This window comes from Bubalus bubalis, chromosome 16, assembly GCF_019923935.1.
Source record: "Bubalus bubalis isolate 160015118507 breed Murrah chromosome 16, NDDB_SH_1, whole genome shotgun sequence".
NCBI lineage: Eukaryota > Metazoa > Chordata > Mammalia > Artiodactyla > Bovidae > Bubalus > Bubalus bubalis.
In genome coordinates, this window is record NC_059172.1 from 69,587,950 (window position 1) to 69,611,743 (window position 23,794).

At 43.7% G+C, this 23,794-nt stretch overlaps 1 protein-coding gene across 1 annotated transcript in view; it reads left to right on the forward strand.

Annotated features, from left to right (window-relative positions):
- Positions 1-23,794, forward strand: part of PIWIL4 (piwi like RNA-mediated gene silencing 4) — a 55,774-nt gene that overhangs the window by 825 nt on the left and 31,155 nt on the right. Inside the window, exons 2-8 of the mRNA XM_025266963.3 lie at positions 857-935; positions 3,129-3,254; positions 7,517-7,731; positions 14,627-14,748; positions 17,054-17,134; positions 20,249-20,446; positions 22,275-22,386. Coding sequence (XP_025122748.2) covers positions 857-935; positions 3,129-3,254; positions 7,517-7,731; positions 14,627-14,748; positions 17,054-17,134; positions 20,249-20,446; positions 22,275-22,386 — 933 coding nt within the window. The remainder of the gene's footprint in view (positions 1-856; positions 936-3,128; positions 3,255-7,516; positions 7,732-14,626; positions 14,749-17,053; positions 17,135-20,248; positions 20,447-22,274; positions 22,387-23,794) is intronic.

The following is a 23,794-nucleotide window of genomic DNA, read 5'->3' on the forward strand; positions in this document are numbered from 1 at the left end:
TCTTCAACAGAGAATTACTGTGAAGAGAAAATATTAATGGTTCTTTTCATCTGTTTTGTGAACTAATTTTGGACCAGTTTTTTTCACGAGTGTCATCATCAGACTGGTAGCCCAGATCCTCTGGGCTCAGTTTATTTCCCTGCTACAAACTTGTTCACATCAGAGTCCCTATGTCTGAGGGCTACAGAAGTGTGAGTTCTGTGATCATCTGTGTGTATATTAGTCGCTTCTGTTGTGTCCAGCCCTGTGCAATCCCATGGACTATAGCCCAACAGGCTCCTCTGTCCATGGATTTCTCCAGGCAAGAACACTGGAGTGGGTTGCCAGTTCCTTCTCCAGGGATCGAACCTTCATCTCCTGCATTGCAGGCAAATTCTTTATCGTCTGTCACCAGGAAGCTTGTGACCACCTGTGCCACCTTCCATTTGATGACCTTCTTAGAGAAGGAAATGCAACCCACTCCAATATTCCTGCCTGGAAAACCCCATGGACGGAGGAGCCGGGTAGGCTACAGTCCATGGGGTCTCAAAGAGTCAGACACGACTGAGCAACTTCACTTTGGGGTGCAAGGCTCACACCTTTGCCTCTGGGGGCTAAAGCCTGTATCCGGCTCACAGTTAGCGTTGAAATCAAAGATTAATGAATAGGGAAAACTGTAGCTCTGCTTTATCTTCTTTTCTAAAATGGACAATCTTTTCTCCTCTCTCAAGCATCTTACCTGCTAACATTTTCTTTTCCTAGCTCATGGTACTCTAATGACATAGGACATGATGTCATTCTCATTCTCATCTCGTGAGAAGGTTTTAGTGTATGACATAATATCTTAACTCTGACCGAATATCTTTACTCATTTCAGCCTCCATCTGTTGCGCTTATTGATAATGAAGCATCCTCTAGCAGTGACTGTGAGAGAACAAGCAGGATTTCACAGAAATGTAAGTGCAGCTCCATCTGTTCCATTCAGTTCCATCCCATCTGAATGAAATAGGAGTGACTTGACCAAGCCTTTGAGCAGCAGACTCACTTCTTGAGCATCCTGCCTTCCTTTCCTTGAAGCATCCCTCTGTGTTTGTTGTGTTTCTTTGAGACCTCCAAGCACAGAGTCTGCCACTGAATTTCCTGGTAGTGTTTGGCCGTTGGGAACCCCCAGACGTTAGGAAGCCAGTTTTTCTGATTTCTTTCTGTTTCTTACTGAATAAATTTGAAAAAAAATCTTTAAAAATTTCTTTATGACATACAAATGTCAGTACTATTGCCTTGCAGAGATGGTAGAAACCTGGCATGCCTGTTTCCCATTCTGTCTTCCTTTCCCACCTGTAGTAGACATCACCATTTGATGGGAGCCCTCTTCCTTGCAAATCCAGATTTGACCTCAAGATACTCGTTGACATGCTACTCTAAATAGCCCATAGCACACAGTGCGAGTTGGCTGCCCAATGAGCTGGTTTCCCAGGGCCGCTGTGATAGAGTACTGCAGACCAAGTGACTTAGACAGTGTAAATGTATGGTCTCATAATTCCAGCCCTATTGCCATCATGCAAGTGTTATTCCAGCTTTTCTTTGAAAATTTCTTTCCACATCTGCTGCACATCCTTGTGACTAGCAAGTGATGGAAACTGTTCATCCATTGAGGGTAGACTGAATATTTTTACTTTTAAAATTGACCATTTTAACAATGTTGAAGTGCACAGTCCAGTGGCATTAACCATATTCACATTGTGCAGCCATTGCCATTATCCATCTCTGGAACCTTTCTGCTCTTGCAAAATTGAAACTTAGTACACATTTAACAATACCTCTCCATTTGCCCCTCCCCCCAAACTCTGGAGGTCTTTCCTGATAGCTCAGTTGGTAAAGAATCCAGCCTGCAATGCAGGAGACCTGGGTTCGATTCCTGGGTTGGGAAGATTTCCTGGAGAAGGGAAAGGCTACCCACTTTCTGGCCTGGAGAATTCCACGGAGTGTATAGTTCACAGGGTCGCAAAGAGTCGGGCAAGACTGAACGATTTTTACCAGACTCTGGCAACTACCATTCTATCAGTTCAGTCGCTCAGTCGTGTCCGACTCTTTGCGACCCCATGGGACTGCAGCATGCCAGGCTTCCCTGTCCATCACCAACTCCTGAAGCTTGCTCAGACTCATGTCCATTGAGTTGGTGATGCCATCGAACCATCTCATCCTGCCTTCAATCTTTCCCAGCATCTATGGTAGACTGAATTTTTAGAAACCACCAGACATTATTTGACAGTAATCAGCAAGAATAATCAAATTTTAAAAAATGAAATAAATTTTGTTATTTTCCTGAAAGACCCCGACTCCACTGGAAAAGGTATGGACAGCAGTTTTGGGTGAGTGGGTAGTGCCATTTGGGGTAGTTGCATATCGTGACTATATCAAAGGAAAGAGATTTGTATACTATTAGTCATGTTACTTTGTAGTAATAATTTTGTAATGTAAAATTGATATTTTGACACTATCTTCAAAGTGTCAAAGTTATATCCAAAATCAGTATCGTTATACTTGTTTAAAAAAGAAAATATTCATCTGGAAATAGATTTCAATTTCATGTTTTCTAGATCCTGAAACACTGCCATGCCCCAAGGTGGAGTGCTGACTTTCACTCTCAGAGGAATGATCTAGCATAAAAACTGATGACAGCCTCTGGGCATTTCTCTTCCTGTGGTTGGGAAGGTTGGGAGATTTTCAGCCTCAATCTGTGCAGAAGTTGATGTGGACAATCTTAATTTGTAATTCTTCAGGTGTTACACAAGAGCTACAGGAGGGAGACCAACCCTCCATCAGTGGGCGTGGAGCAGAATGTAGGGAAAGAGAGCCTCCTCCTTAGTCAAGAGGAGAATCAGAGCAGCCCCAAATGTTGTATGAGGTGGGACTAACCCAGGGTCTGTTATTTTTAAGAAAACATACCATGCTTCCTTCATGATTTTCAATTTTCAGGCCGCAGACTTCTGTACATTCCCCGTTGTTTTCAGCAATGTGGGTCAGTTTTATTAAAAGCCACAAAAATCTGAGTTTTGGTTCTAGATGCATTTTTTATATAATAGTTGTAAGCAATATCACTAGCATGAAATATGAGATATTATGGTATTTTCTTCATATTTTAAATGCAGGTGGTATATCTCCGAGTGATTCTGGATGTACCTTCCAGGAAAGAGGTGGGAAAGTCAGAAGGGACATCATGGATTTGGCTGTCTGTACAAGAGAGAAACTGGCCCATGTGAGAGACTGCAAAACAGGTACTCACTCTTCATGTTACTTAACTTTCTTTCTTTTTAATATTACCAAATCTTACCTAAGGAATTTTAATTTCCAGATCTAAAATAAGTTCATATCTTGACTTCAAAGATATGTATTGAGCATCTGCTATATTTAAAACATTATCTAAGGGTGGCAGGGAGGTTTAGGAGAGAGGGGACATATGTCTACCTGCGGTTAATTCATGTTGATGTATGACAGAAATCAAACCAATATTGGAAAGCAGTCATCAATCAATTAAAAATAAATATAGAAAAAGAAAGGCAAAAACCCAAACCAAACAAACAAAAACGTTATCTAGACACTCGTTGTTTTAGCCTTAATTCTCTCTTTTATTAATAGGAAGAATAACATTTTCTGTAAAACTGCATTTCATACATTGAAAACATTTTCTCTTTATGTCTGAGGTAGGGGTCTGCAAAGATGCTTTGTCCCTTTCTCAACTTTTTCTTGTATGGGGAAAAATAACCTTTCTGGACTTAAGCTCTAAAAAGAAAAGTGTAGCCTGTTTGGGGAATTCTTTACGATGATTCTAGGCTTACCCTTGAAATTGCAACCTAAAATTTTATGTGTATTTTTGGAAAAGTAGGCCTACTGTTTTTATAGGATCCTCAAAAGACTTTGTAATTCCTTCCAAAAGTTAAGACTCGGTGATGCAGAAAGCCTTCAGATCAGACTTTTTCAAACTCTTTCAAACCATGCAACAAAAATAAGTAGATAAATCCTTATCCATCATACACACACTCCTACTACTACTAAGTCGCTTCAGTCGTGTCTGACTCTGTGCGACCCCATAGACGGCAGCCCACCAGGCTCCCCCATCCCTGGGATTCTCCCAGGCAAGAATACTGGAGTGGGTTGCCATTTCCTTCTCCAATGCATGAAAGTGAAAAGTGGAAGTGAAGTCGCTCAGTCGTGTCAGACTCTTAGCCACCCCATGGACTGCAGCCCACCAGGCTCCTCTGCCTATGGGATTTTCCAGGCGAGAGTACTGGAGTGGGGTGCCACTGCCTTCTCCAATACACACACTACACAAACACAACAGAAACAAAGTTTCATGAGGCAGTGTTGTCCTTCCAGTGGCAGGGCTCTTGGATCCATTCTGTTGTATCCTAGTCTTTCTATGAAACGTGATGGTTCGCCTCACTTATTTTCATAACTGTAACACTAATGAGATAGGATTACAGTTTGAACACACTTGGTTAAGTGATCTCAAAGGGTTGCCTGCCTGCTCGGACATTCTACCTGACTTCTGTTTATCCATTAATATGAGCAACTAAAATATGTTGGCATGGCCTTCAGGAGGACAGTGACAAAAAACTTTCCTTTGAATAAAATAGCACAATGATTCCTTGTTCCTACTGGGTATTTACACATGTCAATGAAAAAAAGTATTGCGTACTGTATCAGTAAATTAAGGATGTTGTTAATTTACATTAAGGATGAGGGCTGCCCACTGCCAAGCCCTCAGTTACTGCAGCCCCTCTCCAAGTGGGAAAGAATAGGATACTGGCCCCTGTAGCTGAGGTGCATGGCAAAGGAATGATTTCAGTGAACCGACTTTTGCATCCTCCCATGTAGTAAAGAATCCATCTGCAATGCAGGCAACCCAGGTTTGATCCCTGGGTCAGGAAGATCCCCTGGAGAAGGAAACAGCAACAACCCACTCCAGTATTCTTACCTGGAGAATTCCATGGACAGAGGAGCTGGGGTGGCTTATAGCCCATGGGGTTCTGAAAGAGCTGGACATGACTGAGTGACTAACACTGTCACTTTCATACATAGAAAGGTGCTAAAGTCATTAACACAGGATGTCTGGCTTTCTTTAATTACAATCATCTTTAGAGCTTCCGACTCCCTGGTCTTTGTTGCAAAAACTCCTATCTATCCTGCTCTTCCCTTGCCTCCTTACAGGCAGACTCTCAGAGTTATCTGAGATGCCGTGTCTCAAGCTTAAGCCCTCAGTTTTGTCCACTGAATAAAACATAATTCTCATCTTTTAAGTTGTGCGTTATTTTTCAGTCAATACACGTGTCAAAACCGAGGGAATATTTCCTAAGGTACACAGGATACTATTTTATCCTCATGACCTCAGGGCTCATGTTTCCACTTCCTCCATGAGAAATGTGAAACAGTGACTGATAATTCTGTCCTGTAAGACAAACACTGGATTATTCTTTCAGAGGAGAGGTGAGAGTGCTTTCTTTGTGCCCTCTTAGAGTCTGTCCTGGTGGAGTTTACAGGATCCTGGGCGCTGACCACTGTGTCACGGCCATCTCTGAATTTGTCCTGTAGAGTTTTTTAAAACAATTTTTAAAATGTGTATTCATTCGGCTGTGCCGGGTGTCTTCATTGCTGCATTCAGGATCTTTGGTTGTGGCCTACAGACTCTTGGTCGCAGTGTGTGGGATCTGGTTCCCTGACCGGGGATGGAACCCAGGTACCCTGTATTGGGACCTGGAATCTGCCACTGACCCAGGGAAGTCCCTGTCTTCTAGATTTTGAAGAGGTGAATAAAAGTTCTGTAGGGCCTGGAGTTCCGGGAAGCTCACATGGCCTTCCTGTGCCTGCAAAAAACAGAAGCTCAGAGTCCTGTCTGTTCTCACACAGGGAAGATGTGAAATTTCTTCTTCTGCTCCTTCTCTGGGGCTTACAGAGCCATCTAACCACTGACTGTAGTGTTTCAGTATTTTCTGAAATATGGTAAACTTTTTATTATCTGAAATTCCAAGAGAATGGGCCGGGGGGAGGGGTGGGGCTCTATTCATGGTAAAAACTGGAGAGTTTCCTTCTAATCCGAGAGCTCCATAATTTCAGAGCAGCATCTGAAACTTACCAAACCAAATGGGCCCCCTCACCCACGCGCAGTAGTCAGTCTACTGACACACCAGGTTGCAGTTAGGGAAAGTGCAGTGTTTGTTATGAGGCACTGAACAAGGAGTCTAGGACAGCTAATGCTCAAAAAGCCCAAACTTCCTGGTGTGTGTGTATGCTCAGTTGCTCAGTGTCCGACTCTTTGCAACGCCATGGACTATAGCCGGTCAGGCTCCTCTGTCCGTGGGCTTTCCCAGGCAAGAATTCTGGAGCAGGGGATCTTTGTGACCCAGGGATTAAACTCATGTCCCCTGCGTTGGCAGGCGGATTCTTTACCACTGAGCCACCTGGGAAGCCCTATTAATCCTTAGGTGCCAGTAGGTCTAGAAGCTACATGATCATGGTCATCAGATAGTTAAATTCTTTCGTTGGGTGGGGGTTTTAGCATCTGTAAAACAATTCAGAAAATGTGCACTAGATACTATTATCTAGGTACTTAGAGGGAGAAGGCAATGGCACCCCACTCCAGTACTCTTGCCTGGAAAATCCCATGGACAGAGGAGCCTGGTAGGCTGTAGTCCATGGGGTCACGGAGAGTCGGACACGACTGAGCAACTTCACTTTCACTTTTCACCTTCATGCTTTGGAGAAGGAAATGGCAACCCACTCCTGTGTTCTTGCCTGGAAAATCCCAGGGACGGGGGAGCCTGGTGGGCTGCCGTCTATGGGGTCATACAGAGTCGGACATGACTGAAGCAACTTAGCAACAGCAGCAGCGGCAGGTACTTAGAGAGGAGCGAAAGCAGACGATATGGAAGAAGGGTCTGTCCCAGGAAGGTCCCATGGGGTCTTGCTCAGTTACAAAGTTTTCACTTGAATGATTTGAGTTGCACAGAATCAGCACGAAGGCAGTCTTTGGAAGGAGTTCTAGGGTAGTTGAATTCAGATGTTTCTCTTCTCCCCAAACAAGGTCAGTTCCTGCTCTTTGGTTCTTATGAGGCCTGCTTTGCCAATGTGATCCTTTTGTTTGTAGGACTCTGCTTTCCAGGTGGCACTAGTGGTAAAGAATCTGCCTGCTGATGCAGGGGACATGAGACATGGGTTCGATCCCTGGGTTGGGAAGATCCCCTGGAGGAGGGCATGGCAACCCACTCCAGTATTCTTGCCTGGAGAATCCCATGGACAGAGGAGCCTGGTGGGCTACAGTCCATGGGATCCCAAAGAGTCAGACACGACTGAAGTGACTTAGCATGCATGCTTGTAAGGTTATCAGGCTGCCGGTTACTCAAGCTTACTTCGTGTCACTGAACAAAAGTTCTTGCTTTCCAGCAGCAATTATGCATATGCAAATAAATTTTTGAATGCCGTGATTAATATGGACATGATGCCTTTTTTTCACTAAAAAATATTTTTTATTTGTTTTCTTCAGGTTCCAGTGGAATACCTGTGAAACTGGTCACAAATCTCTTTAATTTAGACGTGCCCCAGGACTGGCAGCTATACCAGTATCATGTGACATATAGTCCGGATATAGAGTCTAGAAGGCTGAGAATTGCTCTGCTTTATAGTCACAGGGAACTCTCCAACAAAGCAAAAGCATTCGATGGTGTCATCCTTTTTCTCTCACAAAAGCTAGAAGAAAAGGTATAGTATGATTAATTTTTAAACACACACATATGCATATATTTATACTCCCCCATATAGATTTTAGAGGTTAGCTGATTTTCATGACAGCTGGAATAAGTGGGTCACTATTCCCATGCCCGAGAGCAAAAGACTTCTTAATTAAGACCTCATCAGCAATTGATTTCCTAATTAAGAAGCTGCTGGTCAGGCATTTCAGAAAGAAGAGCTGTAATACAAACACTGCTTTTTTGACAATTTTTTTTCAAGGCAAAGTGTCCTTGAGAGAGGAATCCTTTTTAAACTTTTCCCAAAATAGGCAAGAGTTTAAGAAACAGCATTTAACCTGTGGCCTCAGACCTTTAAATTTACTTTTTTTTTGCTCCTGTGCATTCTGTCCATCTGTCCAAAGGATTGACTTTACATCAATCTTGATTCTAAAACTGTCATTTTTCATGACTTGTTCCATTGTATGAAATAGGAGTTACTTATATCAATCTTGCTCCTTGGAAGAAAAGCTATCATCAACTTAGACAGCATATTAAAAAGCAGAGACATTACTTTGCCAACAAAGGTCAAAGCTATGGTTTTTCCAGTAGTCATGTATGGATGTGAGAGCTGGACTGTGAAGAAAGCTGAGTGCTGAAGAATTATGCTTTTGAACTGTGGTGTTGGAGAAGACTCTTGAGAGTCCCTTGGACAGCAAGGAGATCCAACCACTCAATCCTAAAGGAAATCAGTCCTGAATATTCATTGGAAAGACTGATGCTGAAGCTGAAACTACAACACTTTGGCCACCTGATGCAAAGAACTGACTCATTGGAAAAGACCCTGATGCTGGGAAAGATTGAAGGCAGGAGGAGAAAGGGACAACAGAGAATGAGATGGTTGGATGGTATCACCGGCTCAATGGACATGAATTTGAGCAAGCTCCGGGAGTTGGTGATGGACAGGGAGGCCTGGTGTGCTGCAGTCCGTGGGGTCGCAAAGAGTGAGACAAGACTGAGTGACTGAACTGAACTGAGCTGAACTGAACTGATGTCGATCTTAGGGCTTCCCTGGTAGCTCAGCAGAAAAGAATCTGCCTACAGTGCAGGAGATGAAGGTTCCATCCCTAGGTTGGGAAGATCCCCTGGAGGAGGGCATGGCAACCCACTCTAGTATTCTTGCTTAGAGAACCCCATGGACAGAGGGGCCTGACAGGCTATAGTCCATGGGGTCACAATGGGTTGGACATGGCTGAAGCAACTGAGGACACATGCATATATCAATCTTAAGGATATTTTTGAATGGTTATGACCTTTGGATATGGCAATTGCATGATTCATATCCATTTTTTACACCTTCCCATTTTTAGTCCTAAAATCAAAATACCAATATCAAGGTTTTTATCATATGCTTTGTTCTAAGGCAATATTAAAATTATTACAAAGAAAAAGAACCAGTTTCTGTATGAAAAACTAAAGCAGAGTATTGAATTAAAACATGATGCTTCTGTCCCTTGGAAAGTGTTATCATTTTAGTTCAGCATCTTAAACAGGATGACAGCTAGAGCCTAAATGGAAATTTCTAGATTCCCTGTGAACCTTTGTGAATTTCCTCAAGAAGTGCTTTCTGAACACTCTGAAGCCCTTATCCGTTTATGAAATTCTAAGATTTATAGGAGCTACCTGAGTGTTTATTTCATCTGAATATGGAATTTTAAAATTATACCATATGATTAGACTTAAGAACATGTAAAATCTGGATCTGTAAATTTAGAAATATTTTTATTCATCCTAGGTCCTTATTGGTCCCTCAGTATTTTGTCCCATGACCAGATGTTGATAGCATGCTAGTATAGTCTCTCATACTTAAATGACATATTTCAAGGGTTTTACTATCATTAAAGATCATCTTGTCCTTCTACATACAGGCAGATTCTTAATCACTGGACCACCAGGGAAGTCCCAGACTTTTGTACAGTTTTACCTGAGGCAAGAAACACTTCAGTGAAATATCTCATCACTTGTGAAAGAATGCATTTCTCTTTATTTCCATCCCTCCCCTACATTCTTGGTTCATCCTGAAAGCCATTAAAATTACCCTTTCACTATAGAAAATACATCAGTTCAGTTCAGTCGCTCAGTCGTGTCCGACTCTTTGCGACCCCATGAATCACAGCACGCCAGGCCACCCTGTCCATCACCAACTCCCGGAGTTCACTCAGACTCACATCCATCGAGTCAGGGATGCCATTCAGCCATCTCATCCTCTGTCGTCCCCTTCTCCTCCTGCCCCCAATCCCTCCCAGCATCACAGTCTTTTCCAATGAGTCAACTCTTCGCATGAGGTGGCCAAAGTACTGGAGTTTCAGCTTTAGCATCATTCCTTCCAAAGAAATCCCAGGGCTGATCTCCTTCAGAATGGACTGGTTGGATCTCCTTGCAGTCCAAGGGACTCTCAAGAGTCTTCTCCAACACCACAGTTCAAAAGCATCAATTCTTCGGCACTCAGCCTTCTTCAGAGTCCAACTCTCACATCCATACATGACCACAGGAAAAACCATAGCCTTGACTAGACGGACCTTTGTTGGCAAAGTAATGTCTCTGCTTTTGAATATGCTATCTAGGTTGGTCATAAATTTCCTTCCAAGGAGTAAGCGTCTTTTAATTTCATGGCTGCAGTCACCATCTGCAGTGATTTTGGAGCCCAAAAAAATAAAGTCTGACACTATTTCCCCATCTATTTCCCATGAAGTGATGGGACCAGATGCCATGATCTTCATTTTCTGAATGTTGAGCTTTAAGCCAACTTTTTCACTCTCCTCTTTCACTTTCATCAAGAGGCTTTTTAGTTCCTCTTCACTTTCTGCCATAAGGGTTGTGTCATCTGCATATCTGAGGTTATTGATATTTCTCCCAAAAATCTTCATTCCAGCTTGTGCTTCTTCCAACCCAGTGTTTCTCATGATGTACTCTGCATATAAGTTAAATAAGCAGGATGACAATATATAGCCTTGATGTACTCCTTTTCCTATTTGGAACCAGTCTGTTGTTCCATCTACAGTTCTAACTGTTGCTTCCTGACCTGCATACAGATTTCTCAAGAGGCAGATCAGGTGGTCTGGTATTCCCATCTCTTTCAGAATTTTCCACATTTTATTGTGATCCACACAGTCAAAGGCTTAGGTATAGTCAATAAAGCAGAAATAGATGTTTTTCTGGAACTCTCTTGCTTTTTCCATGATCCAGCAGATGTTGGCAATTTGATCTCTGGTTCCTCTGCCTTTTCTAAAACCAGCTTGAACATCAGGAAGTTCACGGTTCACATATTGCTGAAGCCTGGCTTGGAGAAATCTTGAGCATTACTTTACTAGCATGTGAGATGAGTGCAGTTGTGCGGTAGTTTGAGCATTCTTTGGCATTGCCTTTCTTTGGGATTAGAATGAAAACTGACCTTTTCCAGTCCTGTGGCCACTGCTGAGTTTTCCAAATTTGCTGGCATATTGAGTGCAGCACTTTCACAGCATCATCTCTCAGGATTTGAAATAGCTCAACTGGAATTCCATCACCTCCACTAGCTTTGTTCATAGCGATGCTTTCTAAGGCCCACTTGACTTCACATTCCAGGATGTCTGGCTGTAGGTCAGTGATCACACCATCGTGATTATCTGAGTTGTAAAGATCTTTTTTGTACAGTTCTTCTGTGTATTCTTGCCACCTCTTCTTAATATCTTCTGCTTCTGTTACATCCATACCATTTCTGTCCTTTATCGAACCCATCTTTGCATGAAATGTTCCCTTGGTATCTTTAATTTTCTTGAAGAGATCTCTAGTCTTCCCCATTCTGTTGTTTTCCTCTATTTCTTTGCATTGATCGCTGAGGAAGGCTTTCTTATCTCTCCTTGCTATTCTTTGGAACTCTGCATTCAGATGCTTATATCTTTCCTTTTTTCCTTTGCTTTTCGCTTCTCTTCTTTTCACAGCTATTTGGAAGGCCTCCCCAGACAGCCATTTTGCTTTTTTGCATCTTTTCCATGGGGATGGTCTTGATCCCTGTCTCCTGTACAATGTCACGAACCTCAGTCCATAGTTCATCAGGCACTCTATCTATCAGATCTAGGCCCTTAAATCTATTTCTCACTTTCACTGTATAATCATAAGGGATTTGATTTAGGTCATACCTGAATGGTCTAGTGGTTTTCCCTACTTTCTTTAATTTAAGTCTGAATTTGGCAATAAGGAGTTCATGATCTGAGCCACAGTCAGCTCCTGGTCTTGTTTTTGTTGACTGTACAGAGCTTCTCCATCTTGCTGCAAAGAACATAATCAATCTGATTTCGGCGTTGACCATCTGGTGATGTCCATGTGTAGATTCTTCTCTTGTGTTGTTGGAAGAGGGTGTTTGCTATGACCAGTGGATTTTCTTGGCAAAACTCTTATTAGTCTTTGCCCTGCTTCATTCCGTATTCCAAGGCCAAATTTGCCTGTTACTCCAGGTGTTTCTTGACTTCCTACTTTTGCATTCCAGTCCCTTATAATGAAAAGGACATCTTTTTTGGGTGTTAGTTCTAAGAGGTCTTGTAGGTCTTCAGAGAACCGTTCAACTTCAGCTTCTTCAGCATTACTGGTTGGGGCATAGACTTGGATTACTGTGATATTGAATGGTTTGCCTGGAAACAAACAGAGATCATTCTGTCGTTTTTGAGATTGCATCCAAGTACTGCATTACGGACTCTTTTGTTGACCATGGTGGCCACTCCATTTCTTCTGAGGGATTCCTGCCCACAGTAGTAGATATAATGGTCGTCTGAGTTAAATTCACCCATTCCAGTCCATCAGTTCGCTGATTCCTAGAATGTCGACGTTCACTCTTGCCATCTCTTGTTTGACCACTTCCAATTTGCCTTGATTCATGGACCTGACATTCCAGGTTCCTATGCAATATTGCTCTTTACAGCATCGGACCTTGCTTCTATCTCCGGTCACATCCACAGCTGGGTATTCTTTTTGCTTTGGCTCCATCCCTTCATTCTTTCTGGAGTTATTTCTCCACTGATCTCCAGTAGCATATTGGGCACCTACTGACCTGGGGAGTTTCTCTTTCAGTATCCTATCATTTTGCCTTTTCATACTGTTCACGGGGTTCTCAAGGCAAGAATATTGAAGTGGTTTGCCATTCTCTTCTCCAGCGGACCACATTCTGTCAAATCTCTCCACCATGACCCGCCTGTCTTGGGTTGCCCCACGGGCATGGCTTAGTTTCATTGAGTTAGACAAGGCTGTGTTCCTAGTGTGATTAGATTGACTAGTTTTCTGTGAATATGGTTTCAGTATGTCTGCCCTCTGATGCCCTCTTGCAACACCTACCGTCTTACTTGGGTTTCTTTTACCTTGGGCGTGGGGTATCTCTTCACGGCTGCTCCAGCAAAGTGCAGCCACTGCTCCTTACCTGGACGAGGGGTATCTCCTCACCGCCACCCTTCCTGACTTTCAACATAGGATAGCTCCTCTAGGCCTTCCTGTGCCCGCGCAGCCACGGTTCTTTGGACATGGGGTTGCTCCTCCTGGCCGCCGCCCCTGGCCTTGGGCTTGGGGGCGTGGGGTAGCTCCTCTCGGCCGTGGCCCCTGACCTCGGACGCCGGGTAGCTCTTCTCAGCCGTTCCGGCACCGTCGTAGCCTGGCACTCTCGGCCACTGCCCCTGACCTCGGACATGGGGTAACTCCTCTTGGCCGCCGACCTTCGGGCATGGGGTCCTCCCGACTTCTGCCCCTGACCTCGGACGTGGGGTAGCTCCTCTCGGCCGAGCTTAATGCCTGCTAATGAACTGACCTCTTCTAATTCCTAACCCTTCTGAAAAATCCTTGACCATTGATTCTACTGACTGATCTATTCATTCTTTTATTCCAAAAAATCTCTACCGAGCCTTGCTTGGTCTAAGGAGCTTTAGGTTTAGTTAGGCACCTGGTATAAAGACCTATTCATGCATTCACTATACTGTTAGCATGTGGTTCCAGATTATAAGAACCCTAGGGCTTTCTCTAGGCCTTTAAAAAATGAACTCAGATTTCCTGTCTAAACTGTCACGGTTTTCTTCTCTCTCTTTCCACATTTACTTTCCCTATGGTCTGTTCCCTATCCTTTGCTTTCTTCTCCTCTGCTCCTCTGCTTTTTTTTTTTTTAAATGAGCTTTTGAGAGGCTTCTTTCTGAAATCCATGAACTCAAGGTGGGCAACGTGCAACATGCATGCATCCTCAGTTATGTCCGACTTTTTGTGACCACATGGATCATAGCCTTCCAGGCTCTTCTGTCCATGGTGTTCTCCAGGTAAGAATACTGGAGTGAGTTGCCATTTCCTACTCCAGGGGATCTTCCTGACCCAGGGATCGAACCCACGTCTCCTGCATCTCCTGCATTGCAGGCAGATTCCTGACTGCTGAGTCATGGGGGAATCCCCAAGATGGGCAGGACACTTTATTAATAGGCTTTTGGGAATCCATGAACTCCTGTAAATGGGTACATTACATGCCTTGTTATGGTATTCAAATATGTAACACTTTCTTGGGAGAATGTCTGTAACTTTCATCAGACTCTCAAAGTAGGTTGTGACCTGTTTTCCTCTACCTCCCCTTTCCCTCCGAAAGTCAAGAACCCTATTCCTGAATTCTCTTTGGATTGAATCTTTGAACCCTGAGTCTGGTTTTGATTCTCAATTAAGAAATCGGAGAGCGGAGAGATGTGTTGCTTTTCTGGGATTAGCAAAATACAGAGGGAAAAAACCTCCCAAACGTAACCCAATGATTAGATTATCACTCACATCACTAACAGCTGCAGCTTTGTTTTTGGTAGAGCCTGTGAAGTTTTGACAGCTTTAGCAGCCACATTCTGTGCATTGGAGGATATAGAGTCTGTTTTAAGTGCTTCTTTTTCCAGGTCACGGAGTTGTCAAGTGAAACCCAAAGAGGCGAGACTGTAAAGATGACTATCACTCTGACGAGAGAGCTGCCGGCAAGTTCTCCTGTGTGCATCCAGGTCTTCAATATCATCTTCAAAAAGTAAAGTGCCTCAAATGTGAATTTAATGTAGGCCAATGATGCCTTTCCGCGTAGAGCCTGGGTATTAAAAGTATTTGCAGTTTTGTAGGCGGTGTGCGGGCAGCAATGTCCTCTTTCGGGCAATTTTCTGTGTACTTCTGTGTATTACTGCAGTAATGCGCACCACAGCCCATCACAGCCTTGAACGGGCACCTCTGTCACTATTCAGTATCATCTGTGTTGAGACAAGGGCCTCAAGGGTTGTAATGTCTCGGGGACCAGGGCAGGTGCCTTTGCCCTTTTCCTGTACCCACTCCCAGCCTCCATCCCCAGACTTAAAAACTAGGTCAGTAAACTGAAGGAGTGGCTTTTCTCCTGGCTGATTTGTTTTAGGTGTGAAAGGGCATCACCCTCTGCTTTCAGTGCTTTCAGACCCCTTCCTTTCCCCACTTGTCCCCGGGGACAGAGGAAGGGTGTCACCAAGCTTTTCAGTGTTCTTCAGACTGATCTGAGGATCACTTGCTTCAGTGTCAGCTTGGGTGTTAGGTGCAGCTTGACAAAATGCAGGTTCCCTAGCCCTTCAGTGGACCTAGTGAACAGAATTTTGTGAGTGGGGCCTGAAAAATCCACATTTTTGGCAAGCTTCCCAGATGGGAGCTCAGAAGCTTGAGAACCCCTGTTTTCCATGCTGTTGGTGTGGATCACTAGGGTGATATGTTAAAAAGCTAAGATTTTAGCCCTTTGCTCTGGACAGGATGAGAGGAGTTTGGGTTTACTGAGTAGGACACATAGAGGAATTTCCATCACACAGATACACTGATTCCTAATTCTAGTCAGAAGTCTAGGCAAGTGTCTTTTGATCTTATCTGGCTTCAGCTCAGCACTGTAAAAAACGCTCTTCAGAAACCAGTTGCATGTACCACCCCCCCCGATTATTTTAAGTCAGCTGACATTTGGAAGGTGCTTCGCAGTGACAGAGCTCTTTCTCTGGTGCTAGAGTTTCCTTGATCTTTACTCAATTGCCCTGAGGCAGGTATAATTAAACTCCCCATTTTACAGATAAGGAGACTGAGGCTCAGATGACTTTGGGTAGTCAAGAAGCACACAATTGGAACCTCTGTTTTCAGACTTGAAACTCTTCCATTTCCCCAATGCACAGGGCAGCTTCAGATCAGTAATGTGTCACATTCCAAAAGCAGCCAGAGTTAGTTACTGAAGAGGCAGCCTTGTCATTTAGTAGCAGTCAGGAGCCTGAATAGACTCATTAGAAACAAACACCTCAGGAATGTAAATTGGTGCAGATACTATGGAGAACAGTATGGAGGTTCCTTAGAAAACGAAAATAGAACTACTGTATGATCCAGTGATCCCATTTCTGGTATATACCTAGTAAGAACTCTAATTCAGAAAGATACGTGCACCTCAGTGTTCATAGCAGCACTGTTTACAATAGCCAAGACATGGAAGCTACGTAAATGTCCATCAACAGGTGAATGGATAAAGAAGAAGTGGTACATATATGCAATGGAATACTATTCAGTCTTAAAAAGAATGAAATGCCATTTGCAGCAATATGGATGGACCTAGAGATGATCATACTCATTGAAGTAAGCCACAGAAAGACAAATATCATATGATATCACTTGTATGTGGAATTTAAAAAATGATATCAATGAACTTATTTACAAAACAGAAGTAGGCTCACAGACAGAAAATAAACTTATGGTTACCCAACGGGATAGGGAGTTAGAGGTAAATTGGGAATTTGGGATTAACATATACACAATACCATATATAAAATAAGCAACTATGACCTACTGAATAGCACAGGGAACTATATTCAATATCTTGTAATAACCTATAAGGGGAAAGTGTCCAAAAAAGAATATACATATATAACTGAATCACTTTGTTGTACCCTAAAACCAATACAACATTGTAAATTACTTATACAAAAAGAAAGAAAGGAAACGGCCGCCTCATTTCAAAATAAGAATGGGGCCAGAAGAGCCTGTGGACATGGCTTTTCTCACTTCAGCCACGGCATCCAGGTTGTTAACGTCACAGTCATATCTGCTAAGGGACCACTTCCTTTTGCAGTTAAACCCAGAAGAATAGAACTATTTTCAATTGTGTCATTCCCAAATATGGAGTGATAGTTCTTGTATATACCCTCATAGGTATATACAGTAGCTAAACTTTCAGCATTATAACAATAAGAGTTCTGGGCTTTTCTCCTCGTTTTTATTTCAGCATGGGTACAAACTTAGAAGTATACTGTTATAGACAGATGTTTAACACAGATTTAAAATCTATATACTTTCAGGATCTTAAAAAAGTTATCCATGTACCAAATTGGACGGAACTTCTATAAGCCTTCAGAGCCAGTGGAAATTCCCCAGCACAAGTAGGTTTATTTATGTTTTCTGTTACTCTGAAATTGTTATAATGTGAGCAATATCATTTATGATGCAATATGATACCATTATGCCTCCTCTGAGAGACTCCGTGGTAAGAAAAGTAATGGATTTTTTTAATTTTCAAGTTTTTTTAATAGAATGGTCAATGTCAAAAGGTAGCAGTCTGTTTTCTTATATTAGTGAGCTAGATAATTATCATAAATCCTAGAATTCAGAAACTGAACTTCCTGTGTGTGACAAGTAATCATGAGAGCAGAATAAGCTCTGTTATGTTATACCTCATAACTTTGACTCTGTTTTCCGGCTGACACAAAGTTAACACAGCCAGGGTGGTAGGTAGGAAATTATTGGGTAAGAAGATGTCAGATACCCAAGCCAACTAAGCTGCCCTAGTGAATGATAGAACCATTAGGAACATTTGCAGAATCTTCATCCTAAACTAGGAAGTAGAGACTGCAGCGAAGGTGGTCTTGAGCTTTCCAAAACATGTGGTTGAGCCAAAAACAGAGGCAACCAGTGACCCAAAGGGAGAAATACAGATGCTCCCTGACTTAGGATGTTTCGACTTAATGACATTTTGGCTTTACAATGATGTGAAAGCGATACACCATCAACAGAAACCACACTTGGAATTGCGGATTTTGACCTTTTCCAGGGCTAGCGGTACGGAGTATGGTACTATCGGAAGATGATGGTTAGCTGCCACGGCCACAGCACCCAGGCAGCCACCCCATCACGAGGGTAAATGACTGATACACTCACAACCCTTCTGAACCCATACAACCATTCTGTTTTTCACTTTTAGTACAGTATTCGGTAAATGACACAAGATATTCAACACCTGATTGTAAAATAGGCCTTGTGTTAGATAATTTTGTCCAACTGTTGGCTAATGTAAATGTTCTGAGCACACAAGGTTGGCGATGCTCTGATGTTCAGTAGGTTACTGAAGAAAAGGTTGGGTGTATTAAATGCATTTTCGACTGAGGATATTTCAACTTATGATGGGTTTGTGAAGATAGAAACCCATTGTCAGTCGAGGAAGGTCTGTACGTAAAAGATAGAAAATGGATGCAGGGTGTTTGGTTTCTGCCAGGTGGAGGAAAAGGGCAGGGTGCCTGTGTGCTGGTTCAGTGGATCAGACTGTTCTGTATAAAGCACCTAATCATTCACCCTGTCAGTTATATCTCCACCTGGATTAGAAATTCTCGTGGGTCCAGTCTTGTGACCAGCTGGTGTTGGTGCTGTTACCAACCAGCATTCTTCGTCTCCTTAATCAATAGAAATTGATCAGAGACCAGACAGGAAATTCAGGAAAGGCTTTATCAGGGACCCTGCTGCAACAGGGAGGAACAAGAACAAGTGATAGGTTCCCTTGCTTGCTTACTCACTGAGGGGAGCAGCTGATTGCTTATGTGGGGTGAAGGTAGGGATATGTCCAGAGGTCTGGCCAGAGGGTTAGCTTAGGTGGTTTGTCCATCCCTTCGGTGGTGTTGGGTGTAGCGGGCATGCACAGTACCCTGCTTTTGCTCCCAGCTCTTCAGAAGAGGCAGTTGGCTTTTTGGTATATTTTTGTATCTTATTGTCCATAATTTGCCTCAACTGTGCATGCATCCAGTTGCTTTTAGTCCTTGATAGTTTTGCTGCATTTTGTTGCTGGAGGAGATGTTTGTCCAGGTGTCAGTATTGTGGAAAAAGGCCCCAGTTCCCAGCCTCTGTCTGCTAGTGCATATGCTGGTCCTGAAGCTGATATTTGGGGCTTCCCTGGTGGTTCAGATGGTAAAGAATCTGCCTGCAATGCAGGAGACTGGGGTTTGATCCCTGGGTTGGGAATATCCCCTGGAGAAGGGAATGGTTATTCACTCCAGTACTCTTGCATTAGTATCACAGTCAATGAAGTCCACAAAAATATCAACTGAAATGATTAAAAAAAAAATTGTTCTTTCTTGACAGCTCCTGTAACTTTTTCTTATTCAAGACTTCAGACTATGATATTCATAAATGTGGAAAGGAGATGTAGCCACTGCTGCGGTTTCTCTTGTGTGTCCATATGTGACATCACTTAGATTATTTCTGTCTCATTGTGAAGTCTCATCACTGTCTTCGCCATTGAGTTAGTGTGCTTTTTTGAACCTAGATGTTTGCATGCTGGGACAGATCCCTCCATAAACACTTCAGTCTTAACAGCTATGCTCTCAGCCAGGGGCAGTTTTGCTCCTCAGGGGACATTTGAAAATGTCTGGAGATATTTTTGGTTGTCACAGCGTGGGAGTTGCGGCTGGCATCTAGTGGGTAGAGGCCAGGGGTACGCTACACATTCTGCAATGCCCAGGCTTCCCCGGTGGCTCAGTGGTAAAGAATCTGCCTGTGAAGTAGGAGACGAAAGAGATGCAGGTTTGGATCAAACCCAGGGATCCTAGGTCAGGAAGATCCTCTAGGGGAGGAAATGGCAACTCACTCTAGTATTCTTGCCTGGAGAATCCCATGGACAGAGGAGCCTGGTCAGCTAGAGTCCATGGAGTTACAAACAGTTGGACATGACTGAGCACACCACACACCACACACACACACACACACACACACACACACACACACTCTGCAGTGCACAGAACAGCCCCTAGCAAAGAATTATCCAGTCCAAATGTCAGTAGTGCCAAGGTTAAGAAACGAAGCTCTAAAGAAATGTATTTTATTCTAATATATGTTTAAATTTTCCCCTTATTTGCTTCCCTTGTGTCTCAGCCGGTAAAGAATCCGCCTGCAATGCGGGAGGCCTGGGTTTGATCCCTAGGTTGGAAAGATCCCTTGGAGAAGGGATAAGCTACCCACTCCAGCATTCTGGCCTGGAGAATTCCACATGGGGTTGCAAAGAGTCAGACACGACTGAGTGACTTTCACTTCACTTCACTTCATATGTTTAAAGACACTCCAGCTGGAAATAGCTGCAGCATTAAGTCAGCTGCTGAAAGAAATCAGATTTAAAGAAAAATTGTTTCATAAAATTGAGAGAATTAGAATATAAAGTCACCATTTTAAAATGTTTATTGTTATCCTGATATAACATTTAAAATATTTATTTAAAAATTTTTTATTTTTTTAAGATTGTCTCTTTGGCCTGGGTTTGCCATTTCTGTATCACATTTTGAAAGCAAACTCCTGTTGAGTGCTAATGTGAGTTACAAAATACTGCGGAACGAGACAGTTCTGGAGTTCATGACGGATCTCTGCCGCAAAACTAGCGAGTCCTGCTTTACCCAGACGTGTGAGAAACAGCTGATTGGGCTCATTGTCCTCACAAGGTAAAAGCCTGCCTTTCAATAGACTTTCCTCTAGAGAATACATTATGTATGCCACGTAGCAAGAGGAAGAGCTCCGGGCACTGGCCGGAGCCCAGATCTGATGAGTCCGCTCCCTGCTGTCAGTTGTCTAGAGCTGAGGCTCCCTGGAGGGGTGTGCTGGGCGCCCGCCATCTCTCCTGGTCCTTCCTTACCTCCTCCCATACCCTCCCCTCACCCCCAGTGGTCTGCACTTTGCTGCTCCAGCCCCTCTGCCTGGTTCCCCCACCTCTATTTCTGCCTTTTAGATTTCTGCTCACACAAAGTCCACTCGAAGGTCCACTCAGTTGGAATTATTCATTTCTCTGCTCTATGCTGCTCTGGAAGCCCAGTGCTTATCGTCACCTCTTTAGGGCCCTTTTATTTCATTTTATTACATCACAGTGGGGCCTTCCCGGGCAGACCCCTGCCCCATATCTTCTGCTTTAGCTCGTGTCTGAAGTACCCACATAGCAGTGTCTGATGCACTTTCCTTCACCACAGCCTGCTGTCAGGAAATTGGCTTTACTGTGCTGGGCAAGCCGACCCAACTTTGGTTCAGTAGCAACAAGACAGAGCATCAGGTCCGCGTCTCATCTTCACTATAAAGTTATGAGGTCCTTATGGCTGAGGACTTTCAAGCCTCTCGCTGTGTCTGTGTATAATTTGCCCTCAGTGCATACTGAACCAAATGAAACATGGACAGTTAGGTGACTTCCTGAGGAACAAAAGCCCACTCTATGCTGCTGCCAGTCCATGGACACTTTTTACAGAAGACCCGCTCACCTTCTCCTAGTCTAGGTTGGAATTTCCACTTGAAGTTGTTTTTCTGGGTTGTAGAGCAGAGAGGTGGCACTGGTTGAATTCCACACTGCCCCTTTATCCTCTTGTCATGAGCTCCATGAATTAGCTTACCACACTATTTCCAAGACAGCTTGCAAGGTACCGAGAGCCCAGGAGAAAAGTGACGAGGAGGTTTCTGTCCCACGGCTGGGTTGGCATGAGAGAGTGTTCCAGGCCACATGGTACCTGATGAAGGGAAGAAAGAGCTTAGAAAGATCTTAGCTGACCTGCTTTGCAGTTTTGCCCAGGGCCAGTCTTAGATGGAAGATGAGGTAGGCTGCCAGAATGGCATGGTTCATCAGCCTCCCTAGGATGTTTTTTTTTTATGAGAAAAACTAGCTGGGAGTTCAAAAATTCTGAGTTGAAAACAGAAGCTGACAGGAAGGTTTGGAGTCATACTTCAGCCTTTGAACATTTAAGCATGATTTACCTGAAGCTACAGTATCTCCCGGGCATGCCTCAGTGGCTCAGCTGGTAAAAAACCTGCCTGCCAACGTAAGAGATACAGGAGATGCCAGTTCGGTCCCTGGGTTGAGAAGATCCCCTGTAGAAGAAAATGGCAACCCACTCCAGTATTCTTGCCTGGAAAATCCCATGGACAGAGGAAACTGGCGGGCTGCAGTTCATGGGGTCACAAAGAGTCAGGACTGAGTGCACGCACACACATACACACGTGTGCACACACACATACACACACAGACAGTGTCTCTCAGTGAGAAAAGCAGATGGTGGGCCAGCGATTATTCCTTTGGTTTTGTTGGAATATGGGGTCCTCTTATGAACAGAAGAGTTCATCAACGCTCTTCTCAGATAAGAGCTATCTTTTTTTTTAAGTGACTATTCTTGAGTTATTATCTTTCATAATATCTGAAATTCTGGAGGATAATACTTTGAATTAAGGTGTAGTGAACTAGCCACTTACCTTGTAGGATTTCAGAGAGGAACTTACAAGATTTCTTGCATTTGCCAGATACAATAATAAAACCTATCGCATTGATGACATCGACTGGTCGGTGAAGCCCACACACACCTTCCGGAAGCGGGACGGCGCTGAGATCACCTACGTGGATTACTACAAGCAGGTAGCGCTTGTTTCTTCTTTCAGCCTCCTCTCCCTCCCGCCTAGCTCGGGGAAGGGCTATGGTCTGACTCCTGCCCGCCTCTTGAGCCGCACCGCGTACCATCCTGTTTCCTTGGAAGGTTCTGCTGTGCTCACGGTTCATTGTTCCACAGGTCCATCGCTTCCCTCTGCATTTTCTCACACTCTGCTTCCTCGTCCTTGACACCATTCACAGTTGGCCAATTACTGAACACCCTTCAGGACTCAGCTCAGCAGGAAACTCTTTTTTTTAATAAGATTTTTTTATGTGGATCATTTTTAAAGTCTTTATTGAATTCGTTACACTATTGCTTCTGTTCTGTGTTTTGAGTTTTTGGTTCTGAAGCATGTGGGATCTTACCTCCCTGACCAGGGATCCAACCTGCACTCCCTGCTTTGGCAGGTGAAGTACCACTGGACTGCCAGGGAAATTCCCCTAGCAGTCAAGGGAGCCCTAGGACTTTTTCTCCCTCAGGTCCCCTCTCTGTACTTAACTTCTTGCAGTTATCACAGGCAGGATATGAATGATCTGACTCTCCCTCTTCAACTTTGAGCTCTTGATTTCTGGACACCCAGGGCTAGCATCTAGTAGATGCTCAAACACTTATTGATGAAATCTCCTGCTGACTCGGGGAGCTGGGTTCACAGTGATGAGAATTTCCCCATCCCCACTGTCCAACTTCAGTCCCTTTCAGAGGTGCCTTCTCTTTATTGCATATTCAATCATATTTCTGTCTCCAAAATCTCACCACTGTTTTACAAACAAAAAGAGAAAGCAAATGTGTTGATCTTTCTACACTTTCAAGAAAAATGATTTCCTTTTCCTCCTTAGCTAATTTCTTTAGAAGGTCCTCTAAACTAGCTCCAAGCACCTCTTCCGTTCTTCCTTCAGGAAGCCTCAGCAATCTGGTATCCTGTTCTGCTGCTAAGGAACTAGCTCTCCAAGGTCAAAGTCAGCTACCGACCTTATTCTAAGGGGCTTTTGTTGGCTCTGGACGCTAGTGACCGCTCCTGGTGGGCTGAACTCCTCTTTCTTGGCCCCACAGCACATCCCTGGTGGTTCCCCCCCTGGGTTTCAGATGGTTCTTTCTCAGCCTCCTTCAACATTTTCCCCCTTCACTTCACTGAAATTCTGTAACTCACCACGGCCCCTTTGCAGAGGATCTTTTCTTCATATTCTGAGATCGCTTCCAATATAGTATTTTTGTCTTGCCCTCCTTCCTAAATTACATCCTCCTCTCCATTTTCAGGCTGCATTTGCATGAATATCCTGCAGGCATCTCAAATGAACAAAATTCAAACTGAATTCATTGTCTTTCCCATGCCTGTCTCTCCTCGGGAATTCTGCGTCTCAGGAAATCATTTTGTATCCTTCTTCTTCTTCGCCCCCT